The 21,431-nt window shown below is 39.0% G+C and overlaps 1 protein-coding gene across 7 annotated transcripts in view; it reads left to right on the top strand.

Annotated features, from left to right (window-relative positions):
• The window catches only part of CCDC171 (coiled-coil domain containing 171), a 443,650-nt gene that overhangs the window by 64,241 nt on the left and 357,978 nt on the right, over window positions 1-21,431 (top strand). For 5 of the 7 annotated variants that reach the window (XM_054658718.2, XM_054658719.2, XM_001149040.8 and 2 more), the window contains exon 6: window positions 1,447-1,578. The exons of the other annotated variants lie outside the window; for them this stretch is intronic. In XM_054658718.2, the coding sequence (XP_054514693.1) occupies window positions 1,447-1,578 (132 nt within the window). The remainder of the gene's footprint in view (window positions 1-1,446; window positions 1,579-21,431) is intronic. 7 annotated transcript variants of the gene reach the window in all.

The following is a 21,431-nucleotide window of genomic DNA, read 5'->3' as shown; positions in this document are numbered from 1 at the left end:
CCTGGAACAGTAGCTGGCATGCAGAAGGGCTCCATTAGTGTGTGAATGGGGGAGGTTTCGGTGGTAGCTGATATTACAAGTCCTTGGATGGGCTTGTATAACCTTCCCCACATAAAATGTTTTGGAGTTATGTGGAGAGGAGGGTGATGGTGGCAGTATTTCTTCAGCCAGTCAGCTTGCACCTGAAGGTAGAAGATTTTGATCTGATCTCAATTAGCTACTTAGGAGAATTGTGGTTTGATTTTAGGCTCCTGGCTTTTTTTGTTTTTATTTTTATTTTTATTATTATTATACTTTAAGCTTTAGGGTACATGTGCACAATGTGCAGGTTAGTTACATATGTATACATGTGCCATGCTGGTGTGCTGCACCCATTAACTCGTCATTTAGCATTAGGTATATCTCCTAATGCTATCCCTCCCCACTCCCCCACCCCACAACAGTCCCCAGAGTGTGATGTTCCCCTTCACTAATCTGCACAGAGACCCTTGGGACAGTTTGGAGTTGAATCTGAGTCACTATTTAGCCCTTGGGGGAAAAAAAAGCCTCAAGGCTCTTTGTGAAAGCTTTCTTTCTATAAGTTAGGAGGGTAGTATTTGTTATACAGATCCATGCTACCATTATGTGGACATGAGAGGCTTTCTTTCTCTCACATGTAAACTATAGACTTTTTCTTCTGTTAATGGGAACTTAATTTTAAACCCTATAGTTAGAAAATTGGGCTTCTCAGCAAATTGCATTTTATGTTTTTAAGATACTAAACCAAATTAGATCTTGCAGTACACCTCAGAAAACCCAAAAGGAAAGCATTTTTTCAAGTATTGTTTATCTATAGAACTAGAAATTAAAGTCCATACTTAAATTTCTTGTTTTTTTGCTTTTCAAATTTTTAACATTCTAGAGTTTTCTTATCCTCATTTGTTGCACAGAATTCTTTTCTTTGCCCCTTTTTCCCTTTTGGAAATGCATGGCTCGTGTCAAATTTATATATAAATTATCAGGGATAATCCAAATGTTTTGGTCACAGGTAGAGATTTCCATATTAAATGGAATCTACTTTGTTTATATCTATCATATGATATGATATATTGATATTTTGTTCAAACCTCTGAAGTTAACATTTTTCAGAAAAATTGGGTCAAATATATCCCTATATAATAAACAGGTATATACAGCCTGTTGCTTATATATACATATTATATATAGGTAATAGGTAAATATATGCCTATATAAACAAGGTATAATCTGTTGTTTAAATAAACATAGTTTCTTACTCAGATCTACATTCTATTGATCAAATTATAGTTTTATTAATGATTTTAACATGAATTATGACGAGTTTTAACATCTATAGGTAAGGAGAGCCTCTTTGTACATTTAAACTGGGGATGAAGGAAGATAACTTTTATTGATCTAATAGTAAAGCAAGATTTTATTTATATAAAGGAAGCGTTGGAAAAACATCAACGGGAGAAGAATGAGATGGAGTCTCATATCAGGGAGACAGCATTGGAGGAGTTTAGATTACAAGAAGAACAATGGGAAGCAGAAAGAAGAGAATTACAATTTATAGTACAGGTATTTTAAAAATAATAATTCAGTTCCTTAAATATATATTTTTAATGCTTATGATATTCAAAATTACATTAGTGGGATAACTGACTCGCTCAAAGGGAAAATAATTTCTAGTTTTGATTCTGGAAGGCCACATTTCATTTGCTGTTACATGACAATAGGGCAACTGTTACCAACAGATACCATTAGTGTTTAGAGTTCAGTGATTTCCATTGCATACCTTATGTGATTTTTAAGAAGGATGTATATATATTTGGTATTTTATTTTTCCAATTTAAAATTTCAGACTAATAGCTGTTTTGAATAGGATAAAGAAATAGAATAATAGGATTCTGGATGTTAAAGAATCCTTACAAATCATATAGTGTAGTAATTTTTGAACTCTTTTTAAGAAGTACGAATTCTTAATTATCCTCTATTCCTCCACCCCTGAAATACGCAGAATCCCCGAGGCTTCTATAGTCCAATTTGAAAATTACTGATTACATCTAATCCCCTTTATACATGAGCAGATGGAGATTTGGAAGTTACTGACTTAGGTTATAGACTGAATGATTAATCTGGGAAAAGGCTGCAGGTCTCTGGATTCTCACTCCAGTGTACTTTGCATTTTTTCAGGAGATTATATGTATTTATTTTGAAGGAGAGGTAGGAGAAACTCAAACTAGTGTGTTATTGTGTGTTTTAAAGGAAATTTGTGAAGGTAATCCTCTTTAAGAAAAAAACCCATGAATCAACTAACGTAAAACTTCAAATACATTTTCAGCACATCTTCTAGTTATTTTGTGATAACACAATGTGTTTTATGTATTTTTTCGACACAGAATGACAAATTGAAATAACCTTTCTATAGATGTCAAAGATATGCATTTTTCACAAGAATGAAAAATATCCACATATAATACATTTTGGAGTAATTATGTCTCACAAACAACTTTGTAACACAGAAGTTGACCAAAAATATGCAGAGAATAGAAGCCACTTAATTTTTTTTTAAATTATACTTTGCAAGTTTTAGGGTACATGTGCACAGCGTGCAGGTTTGTTTCATATGTATACATGTGCCATGTTGGTGTGCTGCACCCATTAACTTGTCATTTAACATTAGGTATATATCCTAATGCTATCACTCCCCGCTCCCCCGACCCCACAACAGGCCCTGGTGTGTGATGTTCCCCTTCCTATGTCCATGTGTTCTCACTGTTCAATTCTCACCTATGAGTGAGAACATGCGGTGTTTGGTTTTTTCTCCTTGCGATAGTTTGCTGAGAATGATGGTTTCCAGCTTCATCCATGTCCCTACAGAGGACATGAACTTATCCCTTTTTATGGCTGCATAGTATTCCAAGGTGTATATGTGCTGCATTTTCTTAATCCAGTCTATCATTGTTGGACATTTGGGTTGGTTCCAAGTCTTTGCTATTGTGAATAGTGCCTCAAGAAACATATGTGTGCATGTGTCTTTACAGCAACATGATTTATAATCCTTTGGTATATACCCAGTAATGGGATGGCTGGGTCAAATGGTATTTCTAGTTCTAGATCCCTGAGGAATTGCCACACTGACTTCCACAATGATTGAGCTAGTTTACAGTCCCACCAACAGTGTAAAAGTGTTCCTATTTCTCCACATCCTCTCTAGCACCTGTTGTTTCCTGACTTTTTAATGATTGCCATTCTAACTGGTGTGAGATAGGTATCTCATTGTGGTTTTGATTTGCATTTCTCTGATGGCCAGTGATGATGAGCATTTTTTCGTGTGTCTTTTGGCTGCAGAAATGTCTTCTTTTGAGAAGTGTCTGTTCATATCCTTCCCCCACTTGTTGATGGGGTTGTTTTTTTCCTGTAAATTTGTTTGAGTTCATTGGTTCATTGTAGATTCTGGATATTAGCCCTTTGTCAGATGAGTAGGTTGCAAAAATTTTCTCCCATTCTGTAGGTTGCCTGTTCACTCTGATGGTAGTTTCTTTTGCTGTGCAGGAGCTCTTTAGTTTAATTAGATCCCATTTGTCAATTTTGGCTTTTGTTGCCATTGCTTTTGGTGTTTTAGACATGAAGTCCTTGCCCATGCCTATGTCCTGAATGGTATTGCCTAGCTTTTCTTCTAGGGTTTTTATGGTTTCAGGTCTAACATTTAAGTCTTTAATCCATCTTGAATTAATTTTTGTATAAGGTGTAAGGAAGGGATCCAGTTTCAGCTTTCTACATATGGCTAGCCAGTTTTCCCAGCACCATTTATTAAATAGGGAATCCTTTCCCCATTTCTTGTTTTTGTCAGGTTTGTCAAAGATCAGATGGTTGTAGATGTGTGCTATTATTTCTGAGGGCTCTGTTCTGTTCCATTGGTCTATATCTCTATTTTGGTACCAGTACCATGCTGTTTTGGTTACTGTGGCCTTGTAATATAGTTTGAAGTCAGGTAGCGTGATGCCTCCAGCTTTGTTCTTTTGGCTTAGGATTGACTTGGCAATGTGGGCTCTTTTTTGGTTCCATATGAACTTTAAAGTAGTTTTTTCCTATTCTGTGAAGAAAGTCATTGGTAGCTTGATGGGGATGGCATTGAATCTATAAATTACCTTGGGGAGTATGGCCATTTTCACGATATTGATTCTTCCTACCCATGAGCATGGAATGTTCTTCCATTTGTTTGTATCCTCTTTTATTTTGTTGAGCAGTGGTTTGTAGTTCTCCTTGAAGAGGTCCTTCACATCCCTTGTAAGTTGGATTCCTAGGTATTTTATTCTCTTTGAAGCAATTGTGAATGAGAGTTCACTCATGATTTGGCTCTCTGTTTGTCTGTTATTGGTGTATAAGAATGCTTGTGATTTTTGCACATTGATTTTGTATCCTGAGACTTTGCTGAAGTTGCTTATCAGCTTAAGGAGATTTTGGGCTGAGACGATGGGGTTTTCTAGTTATACAATCATGTCATCTGCAAACAGGGACAATTTGACTTCCTCTTTTCCTAATTGAATACCCTTTATTTCCTTCTCCTGCCTAATTGCCCTGGCCAGAACTTCCAACACTATGTTGAATAGGAGTGGTGAGAGGGGGCATCCCTGTCTTGTGCCAGTTTTCACAGGGAATGCTTCCAGTTTTTGCCCATTCAGTGTGATATTGGCTGTGGGTTTGTCATAAAGAGCTCTTATTATTTTGAGATACGTCCCAACAATAGCTAATTTATTGAGAGTTTTTAGCATGAAGTGTTGTTGAATTTTGTCAAAGGCCTTTTCTGCATTTATTGAGATAATATGTGGTTTTTGTCTTTGGTTCTGTTTATGTGATGGATTACATTTATTGATTTGCATATGTTGAACCAGCCTTGCATTCCTGGGATGAAGCCTACTTGATCATGGTGGATAAGCTTTTTGGTGTGCTGCTGGATTCAGTTTGCCAGTATTTTTTTGAGGATTTTTGCATTGATGTTCATCAGGGATATTGGTCTAAAATTCTCTTTTGTTGTGTCTCTGCCAGGCTTTCGTATCAGGATGATGCTGGCCTCATAAAATGAGTTAGGGAGGATTCCCTCTTTTTCTATTGATTGGAATAGTTTCAGAAGGAATGGTACTAGCTCCTCCTTGTACCTCTGGTAGAATTCGGCTGTGAATCCAGCTGGTCCTGGACTTTTTTTGGTTGGTAAGCTATTAATTATTGCCTCAATTTCAGAGCCTGTTATTGGTTTACTCAGAGATTCAACTTCTTCCTGGTTTAGTCTTGGGAGGGTGTATGTGTCCAGGAATTTTTCCATTTCTTCTAGATTTTCTAGTTTATTTGCATAGAGGTGTTTATAGTGTTCTCTGATGGTAGTCTGTATTTTTGTGGGATCGGTGGTGATATCCCCTTTATCATTTTTTATTGCGTCTATTTGATTCTTCTCTCTTTTCTTCTTTATTATTAGTCTTGCTAGCGGTCTATCAATTTTGTTGATCTTTTCAAAAAACCACCTCCTGGATTCATTGATTTTTTGAAGGGTTTTTTGTGTCTCTATTTCCTTCAGTTCTCTTCTGATCTTAGTTATTTCTTGCCTTCTTCTAGCTTTTGAATGTGTTTGCTCTTGCTTCTCTAGTTCTTTTAATTGTGATGTTAGGGTGTCAATTTTGGATCTTTCCTGCTTTCTCTTGTGGGCATTTAGTGCTGTAAATTTCCCTCTATACACTGGTTTGAATGTGTCCCAGAGATTCTGGTATGTTGTGTCTTTGTTCTCATTGGTTTCAAAGAACATCTTTATTTCTGCCTTCATTTCATTATGTACCCAGCAGTCATTCAGGAGCAGGTTGTTCAGTTTCCATGTAGTTGAGCGGTTTTGAGTGAGTTTCTTAATCCTGAGGTCTAGTTTGATTGCAGTGTGGTCTGAGAGACAGTTTGTTATAATTTCTGTTCTTTTACATTTGCTGAGGAGTGCTTTACTTCCAACTATGTGGTCAATTTTGGAATAGGTGTGGTGTGGTGCTGAAAAGAATTTGTATTGTGTTGATTTGGGGTGGAGAGTTCTGTAGATGTCTATTAGGTCCGCTTGGTGTAGAGCTGAGTTCAATTCCTGGATATCCTTGTTAACTTTCTGTCTCGTTGATCTGTCTGATGTTGACAGTGGGGTGTTAAAGTCTCCCATTATTATTGTGTGGGAGTCTAAGTCTTTTTGTAAGTCTCTAAGGACTTGCTTTATGAATCTGGGTGCTCCTGTATTGGGTGCATATATATTTAGGATAGTGAGCTCTTCTTGTTGAATTGATCCCTTTACCATTATGTAATGGCCTTCTTTGTCTCTTTTGATCTTTGTTGGTTTAAAGTCTGTTTTATCAGAGACTAGGATTGCAGCCCCTGCCTTTTTTGTTTTCCATTTGCTTGGTGGATCTTCCTCCATCGCTTTATTTTGTGCCTATGTGTGTCTCTGCATGTGAGATGGGTCTCCTGAATACAGCACGCTGATGGGCCTTGACTCTTTATCCAGTTTGCCAGTCTGTGTCTTTTAATTGGAGCATTTAGCCCATTTACATTTAAGATTAATATTGTTATGTGTGAATTTTATCCTGTCATTATAATATTAGCTGGTTATTTTGCTCATTAGTTGATGTAGTTTCTTCCTAGCCTTGATGGTCTTTACAATTTGGCATGTTTTGGCAGTGGCTGTTATTGGTTGTTCCTTTCCATGTTTAGTGCTTCCTTCAGGAGCTCTTTTAGGGCAGGCCTGGTGGTGACAGAATCTCCCAGCATTTGCTTGTCTGTAAAGTATTTTATTTCTCCTTCACTTATGAAGCTTAGTTTGGCTGGACATGAAATTCTGGGTTGAAAATTCTTTTCTTCAAGAATGTTGAATATTGTCCCCCACTCTCTCCTGGTTTGTAGATTTTCTGCCAAGAGATCCGCTGTTAGTCTGATGGGCTTCCATTTGTGGGTAACCCAACCTTTCTCTCTGGCTGCCCTTAACATTTTTTCCTTCATTTCAACTTTGGTGAATCTGACAATTATGTGTCTTGGAGTTGCTCTTTTCGAGGAGTATCTTTGTGGCATTCTCTGTATTTCTTGAATCTGAATGTTGGCCTGCCTTGCTAGATTGGGGAAGTTCTCCTGGATAATATCCTGCAGAGTGTTCTCCACTTGGTTCCATTCTGCCCGTCACTTTCAGGTACACCCATCAGACGTAGGTTTGGTCTTTTCACATAGCCCCATATTTCTTGGAGACTTTCTTCGTTTCTTTTTACTCTTTTTTCTCTAAACTTCTCTTCTCACTTCATTTCATTCATTTGATCTTCCATCACTGATACCCTTTCTTCCAGTTGATCGAATCAGCTACTGAAGCTTGTGCATTCGTCACGTAGTTCTCTTGCCATGGTTTTCAGCTCCGTCAGGTCCTTTAAGGACTTCTCTGCATTGGCTATTCTAGTTAGCCATTCATCTAATCTTTTTTCATCTTCTTCGCCATGGGTTCAAACTTCCTCCTTTAGCTCGGAGTAGTTTGATTGTCTGAAGCCTTCTTCTCTCAACTCGTCAGTCATTCTCCATCCAGCTTTGTTCTTTTGCTGGTGAGGAGCTGTGTTCCTTTAGAGGGGGAGAGGCACTCTGATATTTAGAGTTTCCATTTTTCTGCTCTGTTTTTTCCCCATCTTTGTGGTTTTATCTACTTGTGATCTTTGATAATGGTGATGTACAGATGGGGTTTTGGTGTGGGTGTCCTTTCTCTTTGTTAGTTTTCCTTCTAACAGTCAGGACCCTTAGCTGAAGGTCTGTTGGAGTTTGCTGGAGATCCACTCCAGACCCTGTTTGCCTGGGTATCAGCAGTAGAGGCTGCAGAACAGCAGATATTGGTGAACAGCCAATGTTGCTGCCTGATTGTTCTTCTGGAAGTTTTGTCGCAGAGGAGTACCCGGCCGTGTGAGGTGTCAGTCTGCCCCTACTCGGGGGTGCCTCCCAGTTAGGCTACTCGGGGGTCCGGGACCCACTTGAGGATGCAGTCTGTCCGTTCTCAGATCTCCAGCTGCATGCTGGGAGAACTGCTACTCTCTTCAAAGCTGTCAGACAGGGACATTTAAGTCTGCAGAGGTTTCTGCTGCCTTTTGTTTGGCTATGCCCTGCCCCCAGAGGTGGAGTCTACAGAGGCAGGCAGGCCTCCTTGAGCTGCAGTGGGCTCCACCCATTTCGAGCTTCCCGGCCACTTTGTTTACCTACTCAAGCCTCCACAATGGCGGGCGTCCCTCCCCCAGCCTCGCTGCCACCTTGCAGTTGGATTTCACACTGCTGTGGTAGCAGTGAGTGAGGCTCCATGTGTGTAGGACCCTCCGAGCCAGGCGCGGGATACAATCTCCTGGTGTGCCGTTTGCTAAGACCGTTGGAAAAGTGCAGTATTAGTGTGGGAGTGACCCGATTTACAGGTGCCGTCTGTCACCCCTTTCCTTGGCTAGGAAAGGGAATTCCCTGACCCCTTGTGCCTCCTGGGAAAGGCGATGCCTTGCCCTGCTTCGACTCACGCTCAGTGCACTGCACCCACTGTCCTGCACCCACTCTCTGACAATCCTCAGTGAGATGAACCTGGTACCTGAGTTGGAAATGCAGAAATCATTCGTCTTTTGCGTTGCTCTCGCTGGGAGCTGTAGACTGGAGCTGTTCCTATTTGGCCATCTTGGCTCCACAGCCACTTCATTTTTTTGAGTGTAAAAGCTGGTAGTGAACATTGGAAATTCTGAATTTGTTATATATGTCATTATTGAAAATACCAATGAAACCACAGCTTTTCCAAACCTTCAGTCTTTGTGCATTGCTTTTCTTCCCATTACCTCTTCTGTAGAATCTGGAAGGACAGTACAACCACGCTTTAGACCTCTTGTATTCTGTTTGTAGTTTGTGTAGTTAATTAGTTCATTAGTTCATTTACTCGTTCATTCATTCTCTAAGTACTTACTGAGTTACTGCTCTGGATACTGAGGCTGTAAAACTGATTAAGACCTGGTTTCTGTCCTCGAAGATATTTCAGCGCAGAGACATGTAAAGGGAGAAAATATTGTTTGATAAAATTTTAAATAAAATGCTGTAGTGCCACAGAAGAGAAGTTGATTAGCGGTCTGGGAGACTAAGGAAGACTTCGGAGAGCCTACATGATATTTAAGTTGTTGATAAGTGTCTTAAAGGCTACTTGGAATAAACAAGCAAAATTAAGTAAATTAAAATAGCTCTTTTATTTCTAAACACTCAGTCAGAGGTCTAAATTTATAAAATATAATTCAAAGGCCTGTGTATAAATATGTGGATGATGTGATTTTGGTCTCATTTCCAGATCAGTCCTGTAAATCCTAAATGAAACATTGTGGTTATACCAAAGTTTATATATGAAGTACTAAAAGAATTTAAAATTAGGCATCTGTCTTTCATTATAAGGTGTACAGAAAAATGCGGGAATATGCTCCCTAGTTACTACAAACAGTATCTTGCTTTGCTGCTTTTGTAAGGTAAATTTTATTGTAATTTGTAACTGGAATGTTTAGAACTCTGTTTCTCAATTTCTTGTCCTTTTTTTAGTTAACAAAAGAAAATAGCTTTTCCTTTTATACATCAATCTTAAGAAACTGTTGTGACTTTATGTTAAAAAAAAGTTTTTTAAAAACAACCTGAGGGATAGAGTGAAATTTTCTTCTTTATTGGCTGTTGATGGGTTTAGTTTTACATACTATAATTAGGTGTTAGTATCTCATAGTGTTCTCTTTGTGTAGCTCTCTAAGAGAATTCAGTTTTTTAAATAAGTTTTTTTTAAACCTTCTCAGTGAAACCCCATCTTTAATAGACAAAATTTGTTATAATATTTCTCTCATCTGGGCTTTAGAATTCAGACCCACCATAAAAAGAAAATCTCAATTTTATGCCATATTCTTTTTCTTTCTCGGAGATTGGAGCACTAAATAGAGGTGTCCTTCTCTGGAATATTAACATGAGTGAATTCTTATTGGTGTTACCCAAAAAGTTACCTCATTTTAAGATAGTGTTTCTCATTTCTTTTTTTTTTTTTTTTTTTTGAGACAGAGTCTCTCTGTGTTGTCCAGGCTGGAGTGCAGTGATGTGATCTCGGCTCACTGCAACCTCTCCGCCTCCCGGGTTTAAGCAATTCTCCTGCCTCAGTCTCCTGAGTAGCTGGGATTACAGGCACGCACCACCACGCCCAGCTAATTTTTGTATTTTTAGTAGAGACGGAGTTTTGCCAGGTTGGCAAGGCTGGTTTCAAACTCCTGACCTCAGGCGATCTGCCTGCCTCGGCTCGGCCTCCCAAAGTGCTGAGATTACAGGCGTGAGCCATCTCGCCTAGCCTTATTTAATTTTTTAAATTTTTATTTATTTATTTATTTTTTTGAGACGGAGTCTTGCTCTGTCACCCAGACTGGAGTGCAGTGGCGTGATCTTGGCTCACTGCAACCTCCGCCTCCCGGGTTCATGCCATTCTCCTGCCTCAGCCTCCCGAGTGACTGGGCCTACAGGCGCCCGTCACCACGCCCAGCTAAGTTTTTTTTGTATTTTTAGTAGAGACAGGGTTTCACCGTGTTAGCCAGGATGGTTTCGATATCCTGACCTTGTGATCTTCCCGCCTCAGCCTCCCAAAGTGCTGGGATTTATTTTAAGTTGTTGGGTACATATGCAGGATGTGCAGGTTAGTTACATAGGTACACATGTGCCATGGTGGTTTGCTGCTCCTGTCAACCCATCACCTAGGTATTAAGCTCAGCTTGCATAGCTATTTTTCCTAATGCTCTCCCTCCCCTCACTCCACTCTTGACAGGCCCCAGTGTGTGTTGTTCCCCTCCCTGTGTCCATGTGTTCTCATTGTTCAGTTCCCACTTACAAGTGAGAACATGCGGTATTTCGTTTTCTGTCCCTGCATTAGTTTGCTGAGGATAATGGCTTCCAGCTCTATCCAAGTCCCTGCAAAAGACATGATTTCATTCATTTATGGCTGCATAGTATTCTATGGTGTATATATACCACATTTTCTTTATCCAGCCTGTCATCGATGGGCATTTGGGTTGATTCCATCTCTTTGCTATTGTGAATAGTGCTGCAGTGAGCATACATGTGCATGTGTCTTTATAGTAGAATGATTTATATGCCTTTGGGTATATACCTAGTAATGGGATTGCTGGGTCAAATGGTATTTCTGGTTCTAGATCTTTGAGGAATTGCCACACTGTCTTCCACAATGGTTGAAGTAATTTACATTCCCACCAACACTGTAAAAGCATTCCTCTTTCACTGCAACCTTGCCAGCATCTGTTGTTTCTTGGCTTTTTAATAATTGCCATTCTGACTGGCCTGAGATGGTATGTCATTGTGATTTTGACTTGCATTTCTCTGATGATCAGTGATGTTGAGCTTTTTTTCATGTTTGTTGGCTGCATGAATGTCTTTTTTTTTGAGAAGTGTCTGTTCATGTCCTTTGCCCACTTTTTGATGGGGTTTTTTTTTTTCTTGTAGATTTGTTTAATTTCCTTGTAGATGCTGGATGTTAGACCTTTGTCAGATGGATAGATTGCAGAAATTTTCTCCCATTCTGTAGGTTGCCTGTTTGCTCTGATGATAGTTTATTTTGCTGTGCAGAAGCTCTTAAGTTTTTAATTAGATCCCATTTGTCAATTTTTGCTTCTGTTGCAATTGCTTATGGTGAGTTTGTCATGAAATCTTTGCCCTGCCACAAGCTTTTCTATTGTGAGACAGGCAGTGATAAAGCTTTGTTTCTAAACTATCATGCCCCTCCTTTGTTATTTTTCCAGTTAATTTCACGTATACTTTATCAGTGGGATTGAAAACATTTAGAAGATGAATATATATGTTTTCATATTTATTTCATTTCCAAAATTCTGTACCTCAACCAGGGAATACAGTTATCCTTTCCTTATTCATCGACTAAATTTGGTGTATGTATCTAGTGATTGAAGCATGGGGGAGTTTGTGACGGTATGGGAAGTGTAGCTTGAAAATAATTCCATGAACTATAGAAAGAGGAGGAAGAGTAGGGAGGCAGTGAAGAAAGTTATCAGACCACCCTTAGTAGGCATGGTCTGATAGGCCTTAAGACAATCTAGGGATTGGGGTGCAACATATCAAAAGCTGACCCAGTAAGTATGATTGTGATGTAGTGACAACTCGGAGGAAGTTACGTGAAAAGAAAGTGTTTTTAGGAATATCCACGTAACAGAATAGTATGCAAATACACACAGAAATAAGATATGAACATCAACAGATGGATGCAAAATATTAGGAATATAATTTTATTTTGTTTTATTATTTTATATTTTTGAGACAAGGTCTCACTCTGTTGCCCATGTTGGAGTGCAGCGGGACTATCACAGCTCACTGCAGCCTTTGCCTACCTCAGCCTCCTTTGTATCTGGGACCATAAGCATGTGCCACGAAGCCTGGTTAATTTTTAAAATTTTTGTAGAGATGGGGGTCTTCCTTTGTTGCCCAGGCTGGTCTTGAATTCCTGGGCTCAAGTGATCCTTCTGCCTCAGTCTCCCAAAGTATTGAGATTACAGGAGTGAGCCACCACACCTGGCTTTTAATTTTATTTATGTAACACATTAACATATGTTAACATGTATGACAGGTAAACACCTTAAGGAAGTTTACCTTAAATAATCAAGGGCAGCAAGGAGCATTTCTTTTCTTCTGGAAAACTATGTACTGGTATCCTATTAACAAATGGCATAGAAAAGGACTCTGACACTGATAACTTTGTTATAAAAATGCCCCTAATTTGGCTGGGCGGAGTGGCTCATGCTTGTAATCCCAGCACTTTGGGAGGCTGAGGCGGGCAGATCATGAGGTCAGGAGATTGAGACCATCCTGGCTAACACCGTGAAACCCTGTCTCTACTTAAAAAAAAAAAAAAAAATTAGCCGGGAGTAGTGGCACTCACCTGTAATCCCAGCTACTCAGGAGGCTGAGGCAGGAGAACCGCTTGAACCCAGGAGATGGAGGTTGCAGTGAGCCAAGGTTGCACCACTGCACTCCAGCCTGGGCGACAGAGCGAGACTCTGTCAGAAAAAAAAAAAGAAAAAAAAAAAGTCCCTAATTTAGGGAAATTTAAAAGCAAGAAAGTAAGGGTCTTGCCCCTTTCACCTCTGATTTCACTCCTCATGTCAGGATATAGAAGCATTACGTTTTTACATAAATAAAATGATACACCTCAATAATATTTTGCCTCCATCTTTTGATGTTCATACCTTATTCTTTTAGTGTTTGCATGGCATTCTGTCATGTGGATTTTCCTAACATACTGTAGCCTTTCCCTTACCTGTGGGGCATATGTTACATGACACCAGTGGATGCCTGAAACTGCAGATATGCTGTGTTTTTTTCTATACACACACATACCTATGATAACGTTTAATTTATAAATTAGGCGCAGTAAGAGATTAACAATGTAACTAATAATAGAACCATCATAACAAGATACTATAATAAAAGTAATGTGAATGTGGTCTTTCTCCCACTCTAAATATCTTATTGTACTGTATTCACTTATTTTTGGACCTAGGTTGACTCAGGGTAACTGAAAGGGAAGATGAAACCACAGATAAGAGGGAATATTGTATTTCAGCAATCTCTTATTAATGCACATTTTATTTCTTTCAAAATTTTTAGCTCTAATTAATGATTCACTAACATTCTTGTCCATATCTTTGAGCAGTCATACAAATGATTCTTCTGTGTAAATGCCTAGAAATATAATTGTTTCACTTTCAAGCTTATGGATTCACAATTATGATAAATGTTATACAAAGCACCAGTTTATGCTCTATAGCAACAAACACTTTGTAATTGTAGAACTTTGCTAGCCTTGGGGACTTAGAGAGGAGGAACTTGTTCTGGGTCTTTCAGGAGATAATAATGTAATAGATTAAGGTTGTAGTTAGCTATATTGATATATTTTCTAAGCTAGAAAAGAGGAGTACATTTAACTCTGATACTTTTCTAACTAGTGTTATTCTTCAGAATTGGAACGAAACTGTATTTTGGATTCTGAGAAATGTTTATATGAGTATATATAAAGAATTATACTTTTTGGGCTACGTTTCTGGAAGATGTGGAAAGAAAGCAAGTTTATTTTCTAACAGCCAAACGTAGTTTCCTGTGATATTAAATGTCAGTTCAAAAACAAGCCTCATTTTAAAATATTTTAAGTTCAACAGCCCCCTCTAGTGGAAAAAAGAAGAACTTCCCTCAATTTCCAGTGTCCTTAATATGATTTTATTTCACACACACAGACACACATAATAAAGATGCAGGTAGCTTTTGGTGTGATTAGAAAATATGTTCTGTAACAAAAATTTTAAAGTTACATTTATTTGGGATGAAGGCAAGTTTTTCTGTAAATTGCATGAGGTATTTTTGTAGTTTTTTTGGATTTTCTTGTGTGTTACATTGCATCTCAGAATTGGATGATATTGATAAAACCATAAACTTAAGCAAATATTTGAACATACAACCCCCCCAGGGATTTATATATACTCAATGCCCAATATAACCCAGCAATACCATTAATGTAACAAATGCTACCTAGATCATGTTAGTGTGTGTTATGTTTACTGGAACTGGAAACAAACAGTAAATTGTTATATCATTGAAGACAATTCTGAATCACTTCCCCATCCTGCCACAACTTCAGCCCCAAAAGAATAACTGCCATTCTGAAGTTGGTGTTTAATTTTCTGTCTGTATACATTGACAGTATATTGTATTATTTTAGTATTTTTGTTTTAGGATATATATTAGAATATCATACAGGATGCTTCTTTGTCAAACTTATATTTTTCACTTTTTTTTTTCTTTTAGACAGGGTCTCACTCTGTCACCCAGGCTGGAGTGCAGTGGCACGATCTTGGTTCACTGCAACCTCTGCCTCCTGGGCTCAAGCAATCCTCCCACCTCAGCCTCCTGAGTAGCTGAGACCACAGGCACGTGTCACCACACCTGGCTAATTTTTGCATTTTTTAGTAGAGACGGGGTTTCGCCATGTTGGCCAATCTGTTCTCGAACTCCTGAGCTCCAATGATCCACCCGCCTTGGCCTATCAAAGTGCTGGTATTGCAAGTGTGAGCCACCATGCCTGGCCTGCTTGTATTTTTGAGGTTTGTTAAAGTTAATAAAATAGCTTCTGTTCATTCAGTTTAACTGCTGTATAATATTTTATCTTGTGCGTGTGCCATAATTTACTCATTACCTGACTGCCTTGTCCATTTTCTGTTGTTTATAACAGAATATATGAAGCTGGTTAATTTATAAAGAAAAAGAATTTATTCTTGCAGTTCTGGAGGCTGAGACATCTAATGTCAAGAGACTGCATCTGACGAGGGCCTTCTTGCTGATGGGAACTCTGCAGAGGTCCAAGGCTGCACAGGGCATTGCATGCTGGTGGGCTGAGTGTGCCAGCTCAGGTCTCTCTTTCTCTTCTTGTAAAGCCACCAGTTCTACTGCCATGATAACCCATTAACCCATGAATCCATTATTGGATTAACCCATTCACAAGGGCAGAGCTGTCATGACCCAGTCCTCTCTTAAAGGCCCCACTTCTCAAAACTGTCACATGGGGGATTACATTTCAACATGAGTTTTGGAAGGGACACACATTCAAACCATAACACTGACATTGAGTTTTAAGTTCTTTGCAAGTTTAAATTATTACAGACAGTGATTCCATGAACATCACATCTTTTTATGTGGGTATGTATTTAGTGCATATAAAATATGTGCCAAATTGTTCTCTTAAGTGGGTCTAACAATTTCAAAGAAGAGTTTCTCTTCCTTTACAGCTTCTTGGTATTTTTCAGATTTAATTTCTTTTGAAATAGGATATGTGTGAAATTGTATCTCATTCTTGCTTAAATTTCCACTTCCTTGACATTGACCATGTTACGTTTATTGGCCATTCACATTTCTTTTTTGTGAAGTGCCAGCTTATATTTTTTGCCTTTTTTCTTTTGGATTTTTGGGTATATTTTTATTGATTAATAGGAACTTTTGGCTGAGGGTGGTGGCTCCTGCCTGTAATCCTAGCATTTTAGGAGTCTGAGGTGGGAGAATTGCTTGAGCCCAGGAGTTCGAGACCAGCCTGGGCAACAGAGACACTCTCTCTATGAAAAAAAAAAAAAAGTATATATATTAGCCAGGCGTAGTGGCATATACCTGTGATCCTGGCTAGTAGGGAGGCTGAGGTGAGAGGATTGCTTTTGCCTGGGAGGTCAAGGCTGCATTGTCCTATGATCACAGCCCGGGCTACAGAGCAAGACCCTGTCTCAATAAAAAAAAAAAAAAAGAAGGAGTGTTTTTTTTTTTTTAAATATATTTAGTAACTAACTCTTGGTTATGTCTATTCCTTTTGCAAACATCTTTTTCTTTTTTGTAGAGACAGAGAGGCAGTTTACATTATGTATGATGAACAGCTTAAAATTTTTTTTTTTTTTGGACACGGAGTCTCGCTCTGTCATCTAGGCTGGAGTGCAGTGGTGTGATCTTGGCTCACTGCAACCTCCGCCTCCCGGGTTCAAGCGATTCTCCTGCCTCAGCCTCCTGAGTAGCTGGGATTACAGGTGCCTGCCACCATGCCCAGCTAATTTTTTTTTTTTTTAATTTTTAGTAGAGACGGGGTTTCACCATGTTGGCCAGGCTGGTCTTGAACTCCTGACCTCAGGTGATCCACCTGCCTTGGCCTCCCAAAGTGCTGGGATTACAGGCGTGAACCACCGCACTTGGCCTAGTTTTAAATTTTAATGTAGTTGAATTTATCAGTATATTTCTTTATAGTTGTGATTGTTTTGTCTTAGATAACCCAAAGTCATAAAGATAATGCGTATATAGCATGAGATGGGATCTAATTTTGTTTTTCCAAATAGATAGCCAAGTGTCCCTGTACTAGTTACTCAATTGTCTGTTCTTTTACCGCATATTGATTTATAATGTCATTTCCATCATACATCAAGTTCTTTTATATCTAAGATTTTGTTCTTGGGTACTCTGTTCTGTTTCACTTACATGTTTGTTTCTGCATCAGTACTAAATTGCTTTATTCATTATACCTTTAGAATAAGTCTTGATATCTGGTAGAGAACTTTCCTCTGTCTTTATTCTTAATATTTTTTAGGGGTGAGGGAGGGGTTATTCTTGGCCTTTTACTTCCCTATGTGAGTTTCAGGAATGGCTTATTGTATTCCATCAAGAGACCTTCCTGTAATTTTGATTAAAATTGGATTGCATTTATAGATCATTTTGACATAAAGTTGACATCCTTATAATGCTTATCTCTTCTATTGTCCATCTTTTTATATTTTTACTCTTATTTTCTGAGAGATTTTCTCAATTTTATATTGCAGCCTTTCTATTACATTTTATTTCATCTTTTGGGTTTTTAATTTCTAAGCTCATTCTTGTTATTTGATGATACCTTTCTTAGTATATTCTCCTTGTTTCATGTTTGTAATGTCTTAATTTAACTCTTTGAGGATATAAGTCATACTTATTTTGAAGGTGTTTCTCCCCCCACCCCTCCCTTGATGGTCTTGTCTTCTTTTCTTTTCTTTCTTCTTGTTTTTGAGACTGGATCTTGCTCTGCTGCAAAGGCTGGAAATGCAGTGGCTCGATCATGGCTCACTGCAGCTTAAACCTCCTGGGCTCGGCTGGGCGCGGTGGCTCATGCCTGTAATCCCAGCACTTTGGGAGGCCAAGGCGGGTGGATCACCTGAGATCAGGAGTTCAAGACCAGCCTGGCCAACATGGTGAAACCCCATCTCAACTTAAAAAAAAAAAAAAAAAAAAAAAAGCTGGGCGTGGTGGTGGGTGCCTGTAATCCCAGCTACTTCGGGAGGCTGAGGCAGGAGAATCACTTGAACCTGGGAGGCGGAGGTTGTAGTGAACCGAGCTGGTGCCATTACACTCCAGCCTGGGTGACAAGAGTGAAACTCTGTCTAAAAAAAAAAAAAACCTCCTGGTCTCAAGCCATCTTCCCACCTCAGCCTCTCGAATACCTGGGACTACAGGTGTGCACCAGCATACCTGGCTAATTTTTTCTATTCTTTGTAGACACAGGGTCTCACTGTGTTGCCCAGTCTGGTCTTGAACTCCTGGACTCAAGTGGTCATCCCGCCTTGGCCTCCCAAAATCCTTGGATTACACGTGTGAACCACTGTGCCCGGCCTGGTCTTTATTTTCTCTGAGTGTTTGGCTTCATTTTGTAGTAGCCTCTGAGTTTCACATGAGAAGTGATATAGTTTGGATGTGTGTCTCTGCCCAAATCTCATATTGAAATGTAATCACCAGTGTTGGAAATAGGGCCTGGTGGGAGGAGATCATGGGGGCAGATTTCTCGTGAATGGTTTAGCACCATTCCTCTTGGTCCTATCCTCATAGTAGTGAATGAGCTCCACGAGATCTGGTCATTTAAAAGTGTGTAGCGCCTCCTTCCTCCTGCTCCTGATCTGGCCATGTGATGTGCCTGCTCCCCCTTCACCTTCTACCATGATTGTAAATTTCCTGAGGCCTCCCCAGAAGCCAAGTGATGCCAGCATCATGCTTCCTGTATAGCCTGCAGAACTGTTAGCCTATTAAACCTCTTTTCTTTATAAATTACCCATTCTCACATATTTCTTTATAGCCATGCAGGAACAGCTTAATACAAGAACCTTTCCGCAAATGTCCGGTGATTCTAGACTGTGTGTTTATATTTAAGAATGAGGCACTAAAAAGATGAGAAGAAGCTCTTTGGATGTGGAACCCTTGCATTGAATTGGGGAACCTTACGATGTCTTTTTTCTTGGCCTGGTAGTTTCCCTAGAAAGAAATCTTTTAGTCTCCTCCTTGTATTGCTGTGAGTGTAGGAGTCAGTGCTCAGGGCGCTGTGAGGTCTAACTGCCCACTATGCAGATGTTGCTGAATCTCCTTATTTTTAATAAGGTGTCTTACCCCAACCCCCAGTTGTGTTTACTTTTCATATCCTCAGAACCTCTTTTGATCAACCTCTAGTTTGTAAACTCCTTCCTTTTACCAGGATATGGAGGGGGATTTTTCAGGGAGGGAGCTGGCAGAGGCAACCCGAGAGTGTAAAGTACTGGTTATAGAGGCTTCCAACAATGCTCCTGTATTCATTTTTACTATATAGCTTGGCTTCAAGGTTAGCTGTTTTGCTAGGGTCTGGATGTTTGTGTCCCTCCTAAATTTGTATGTTGAAACCTAATCGCCATTGTGACGGTATTAGGAGGTGGGGTCTTCAGGAGATTATTAGGTCTTGATGGTGGAAACCTTAAGTAGAATTGGTGCCTTTATAAGGGACTGAAGAACCAGAGTTCTTGCCTTCCACCATGTTAGGACACAGATAGAAAGCATCCTCTATAAACTAGAAAGTAGGCTCTTGCCAGACATTGAATCTGCCAACACCTTGATCTTGTATTTCCCATCTTCCAGAACTGTGAGAAATACATTTCTGTTTTTTATAAACTGCCTAGTTTATGGTATATCTTGTTATGGCAGGCTGGATGGACTAAGACTTTGTGCCTCCAAATTCTGAGCTTTTGTGGCTGTAAATCAGCTTGCTACTAGGCTTCTCTTTTTTTCCGCATTTAGAAAAGGTGAAAAAGCTGAAACCTAAGTCATTATCACTTGTCAGTTTGCTTTCTGTCTTCCAAATTTGCTCCTGACATCTTTTGTTGGCTATCATTTTCTCCACCATTCATTGTTTGTGCCATTTGTTTTTATTTTTTACTTTGATTTAAGTGGCATTTTAGGAGAGATGATTAGCTATGTTTAATCATATCTGTTTAGTGGTCCCCTCTTGGTGTTCTTTTTAACTTATGATCTTCTGATAGAACTGCAGTCTCACTTTTCATCTCATATTTGAATTCTGGTTTTACCAAATGTTTTTAGTATTAAAAGTATTTTGTAGTGTGAAACTGTTGTGTTGAGTGTGCCCCTGTTCTTGAGTTTTGACTATTTTCTTGGTTGGGCACATTGTCTTTTGTGTGCTTTGTTCATTTCTACCTTTGTTATTTTTTCTTTTTCTTACTTTTGAATAGTTTGCATATTTGCCTAGTTTCCATGCCATTCTTTGCAATTTCCTGATACTTTCGTGGCTTTATTTTGATCTTCTATTTATAAAAAGAGTTGGAGTTCTTACGTGTCTTACTAGTTTGTTTTTCCCAGTGAACATCTGTTTGAGGACTGAACTTCTGTATTTCTTAACACTTTTCTGCAGGTTTATGTAATGGTGACAGGATGGTAGATACTCAACTGATGTAGTGGGTGGTCCTAGGCTCTGTGGCCTATTTGAGATTTATTAAATGCCATAGACTATTTTGTTGGGGGTTCTATATACAAATTTTTGTGTTGACATAGATTTTCTTTTCTCTTGGGTATATACTCAGTATTAGAATTTCTGGGTCAAATAGTAACTTTATGGTTAGCTTTTTGAGGAACTGACGGACTGTTTTCTAATGCTGCTGAATGACAGTATGAGTAATGTTTGAGAGTTCCAGTTTCTCTACGTCTTTGCCATCACCTGTTATCATCAATCTTTTTGTTGATAACCATCTTAGTGGCATGAAATAGAAGTCCTCATTTAACATCATTCATAGGTTCTTGGGAATTGTGACTTTAAGTGAATGACGTAGAATGAAACCAGTTTTAGCATAGGTTAATTGATATAAATGAGTTAAGTTCTTGGAGCATATTTCTGGTAAAAAAAATCACTAAACTTCCAAATAAAGACTCAAAACACTCAAACATTGAAATAAATGTTATCTATACATACATTTAAGAAAGCTTAATAAAAACAAATGGTTTTGATTTGCATTTTTCTTTTTTTCTTTTCTTTTTTTTTTTTTCAGATGGAGTCTCGCTCTGTCGCCAGGCTGGAGTGCAGTGACACGGTCTTGGCTAACTGCAGCCTCCGCCTTCTGGCTTCAAGCGGTTCTCCTGCCTCAGCCTCCCAAGTAGCTGGGATTACAGGCATGCGCCACCGTGCCCGGCTAATTTTTTTGTATTTTTAGTAGAGACAGGGTTTCACCATGTTGGCCAGGCTGGTCTTGAACTCCTGACCTTGTGATCTGCCCGCCTCGGCCTCCCAAAATGCGGGGATTACAGGCGTGAACCACCGTGCCTGGACCTTGATTTGCATTTTTCTAATGACTAATGATGTTGAATACCTTTTTATATTGTTGATTGTGACTTTTCTGTCTAAATCTATAAAGTGTGTATTCTTTGTCATGTGTGGCCAATGAAATCTCTACTTGGTTTGTAGATGGTCAGCTAATGAATGGACAGAAGATTTTCTTAAATGCTGTGAACAAATAAGTCTTCTAGCCTTTGCTGAGTGGTTCTTTCTTTATGTTGGAGTATGC

The sequence above is a fragment of the Pan troglodytes genome, chromosome 11, assembly GCF_028858775.2.
Source record: "Pan troglodytes isolate AG18354 chromosome 11, NHGRI_mPanTro3-v2.0_pri, whole genome shotgun sequence".
Lineage (NCBI taxonomy): Eukaryota > Metazoa > Chordata > Mammalia > Primates > Hominidae > Pan > Pan troglodytes.
This window is presented reverse-complemented; position numbering and strand designations above follow the sequence as displayed.